Source organism: Eucalyptus grandis, chromosome 9 (assembly GCF_016545825.1).
Source record: "Eucalyptus grandis isolate ANBG69807.140 chromosome 9, ASM1654582v1, whole genome shotgun sequence".
In the NCBI taxonomy this organism is placed as follows: Eukaryota; Viridiplantae; Streptophyta; class Magnoliopsida; order Myrtales; family Myrtaceae; genus Eucalyptus; species Eucalyptus grandis.
Window position 1 is genome coordinate 1,393,095 of NC_052620.1, and position 2,282 is coordinate 1,395,376.

At 49.4% G+C, this 2,282-nt stretch overlaps 1 protein-coding gene across 1 annotated transcript; it reads right to left on the reverse strand.

Annotated features, from left to right (window-relative positions):
- LOC104418028 (NAC domain-containing protein 2) lies at positions 1–2,044 on the reverse strand. Its single transcript, XM_010029240.3, has 3 exons — positions 1,685–2,044; positions 1,006–1,280; positions 1–893 (listed from the first exon to the last, which is right to left on the reverse strand). The coding sequence occupies exons 1-3, from the start codon at positions 1,845–1,847 to the stop codon at positions 471–473; spliced, it is 861 nt and encodes a 286-aa protein (XP_010027542.2). The 5' UTR covers positions 1,848–2,044; the 3' UTR covers positions 1–470.
- Positions 2,045–2,282: the final 238 nt, after the last annotated feature.

The following is a 2,282-nucleotide window of genomic DNA, read 5'->3' on the forward strand; positions in this document are numbered from 1 at the left end:
TTTTACAACCGAAGATCTGTCTTTTGATAGACCATAGAACCATCCCTTCTTCAACTTCATTTAATCATCAACAATGAAAATTAAAATAATATTTGTTGTATGAAATATTGAAACAATGTTGCTATAATCTTACAGCAAACAAGTTCCCTACAGACTTTCATCAGGTATTAACAGGAGACGACAGGAGGTAACATGATGCTAAACACTAACTATACAGGCCTATCGAGATTGCGGCACTTCTGCCGCGTCGTCACCTGGCCAATTTAGAGCTGGTCAAATTGTTTTCACCGTGCTAGTGGATGCACAACGCTTTGCTTCTCTCTGGCAACAAGCAAAAATCCTAGGACTAACTCTAGTCTATAGCCCCACATGAGCAATCAGTCCATCTTGTCAATGCGTACCAACGCGAATGGAATGCTTCAGGCTCCTATAAAAGCAAATTCTACTTCTGCGTTACTGAACGGACTTGTTCAAAATGGTTTCTGCAAGTAGGCGGACATGTCCTGAAGAGTCGAGAACTGATCCGACTGGAGCTGTCCTTGCGGGAACGGATCGTCCAAGAAGTCATCCATGAAGTCGAGATTGTTCTCCCAATCCTCCCACTTCGCCTCGCTCTGCACTTCCTTCTCGCACGATGACAAGTTCGGGGACACCACGTGCTCCGAGCAGCAGCTAGAATCCGTGTGCAGCCTCGGCATCGACTCCGACGAGTCCATGTACATGTGATCTACAGTCATTTGTGGAGGTGTGTATGGGTTCAGCGCCGCCGGCATGACGATCTCTGGCTTGGTGTCCATTTCGGGGGACTCTGCCGTTTTGTTGAGCGCGGAGGGGAAATGCTTCTCTACGGTGCCCTTCTTGTTGTATATCCGGCAAAGAACCCAGTCATCAAGCTGCAAAAATAGCAAGGATCGACGTTAGTCATCGAGGTTCCTTTATGAACTCGTCCAATTAGACGTGCGGGGACACCGGAAACAGCGAGAAGAAGGGAAAGACGGTAATTACCCTTGAGTTCTTCTTCTTGCCAGCGGATCGATCGACGTTGGCGAGGCGGTACTCGTGCATGATCCAATTGGTCTTCACTCCTCTCGGAGCTTTCCCGGCGTAAAACACAAGCGCCTTTTTTATGCCAAGCGTCTTCGGGCGGCCGATCGGCTTGTCGGCTCCCGTCGCCTTCCAATACCCGGTTCCGGCTGCCCGGTTCGGCCGTGAGCCGTTGGGGTACTTGCGGTCCCTGGGAGAAAAGAAGTACCATTCTTTTTCGCCGTACAGAGCCATTTCTGCAATCCCAACCCAAACTCCATCAGAAATCAAGACCCTCAGCAGACAATCAAATCGTTTCGAATTCACCAGAGATCTTGAAGACTAATAAATCAGAGTCGAAACCATCATGCTTGATCCTTGACAATGAGAAATCAGATGAAGAAATCACCCCCTTTCTTGACCCACGTGTCAAAATGAAAAGTTCATACTGTCGACCATTGGACTAGAGAAATAGATTTCATATCACAGTGACAAATCCAGATAAAGAACGGATTTTTTTAACAAAATCACCCAAAAGAGTGGCAAAACTCGTCGACCCATTTCCCAGAACAGCATGATTCACCAAAACCAACACAGGCAGAAGCAGAAATTGTTCCAAAACAGAGAGCCTGGAGAAGCAGAGGAAGGGTCTGAAAGTTACCAGGAAGGTCCCAAGGGTCGAACTTGTAGAGATCGATCTCGGCAATGATGGAGGCAGAAATGGGTTGCGAAGCGCACTTGCGAATCAAGTAATCGGTCACCAGCTCGTCGTCCGTGGGGTGGAACCTGAACCCCGCTGGTAACGCCAACTGCGCCTTCTTCATCTTCTCTCTCTCTCTCTCTCTTTCTCTTCTCGACCCTGTTCGCCTTCTTCGGCAACTCTTTGGTCCCTGCTTCTTCTCCCTCTCCAAGCTCTGAACTCCTTCAACTCTCGAAGTCGAAACCACGCGGAAAAACCAGACGACCAGGGGTGTGTATATATATGCAGCCACGGACTCTGCTCTACCAATTGGGGTAATTCAGACACGTGAGGCGGACAGGTCGCATCTGGATCGAAATGGCGACAGCCTCAGCTCCTTTGGCAACAAGTGGTGAGGGGAGGCGAGATAGTCGAGTCGACTGGCCAATCCCGGGCCGACGCGTGCGGGGAGGGGGCTCGCCGGATTCGTCATTGCGTCCGTCAGCTAACTTGTCTCTACTCGCAGTATGGGTAGAAGGGGGAGTGGCAATAACGGTGATTAAAAATGATCTCTCGCGAG

Bases quoted from the DNA above. Each gene is read 5' to 3' on its own strand.
- LOC104418028 (XM_010029240.3), bottom strand. From the start codon at position 1,847: ATGAAGAAGGCGCAGTTGGCGTTACCAGCGGGGTTCAGGTTCCACCCC. The intron at 1,281-1,684 runs GTAACTTTCAGA...TTGGGATTGCAG, and splicing joins CGACCCTTGGGACCTTCCTG to AAATGGCTCTGTACGGCGAA. The intron at 894-1,005 runs GTAATTACCGTC...CTATTTTTGCAG, and splicing joins GCAAGAAGAAGAACTCAAGG to CTTGATGACTGGGTTCTTTG.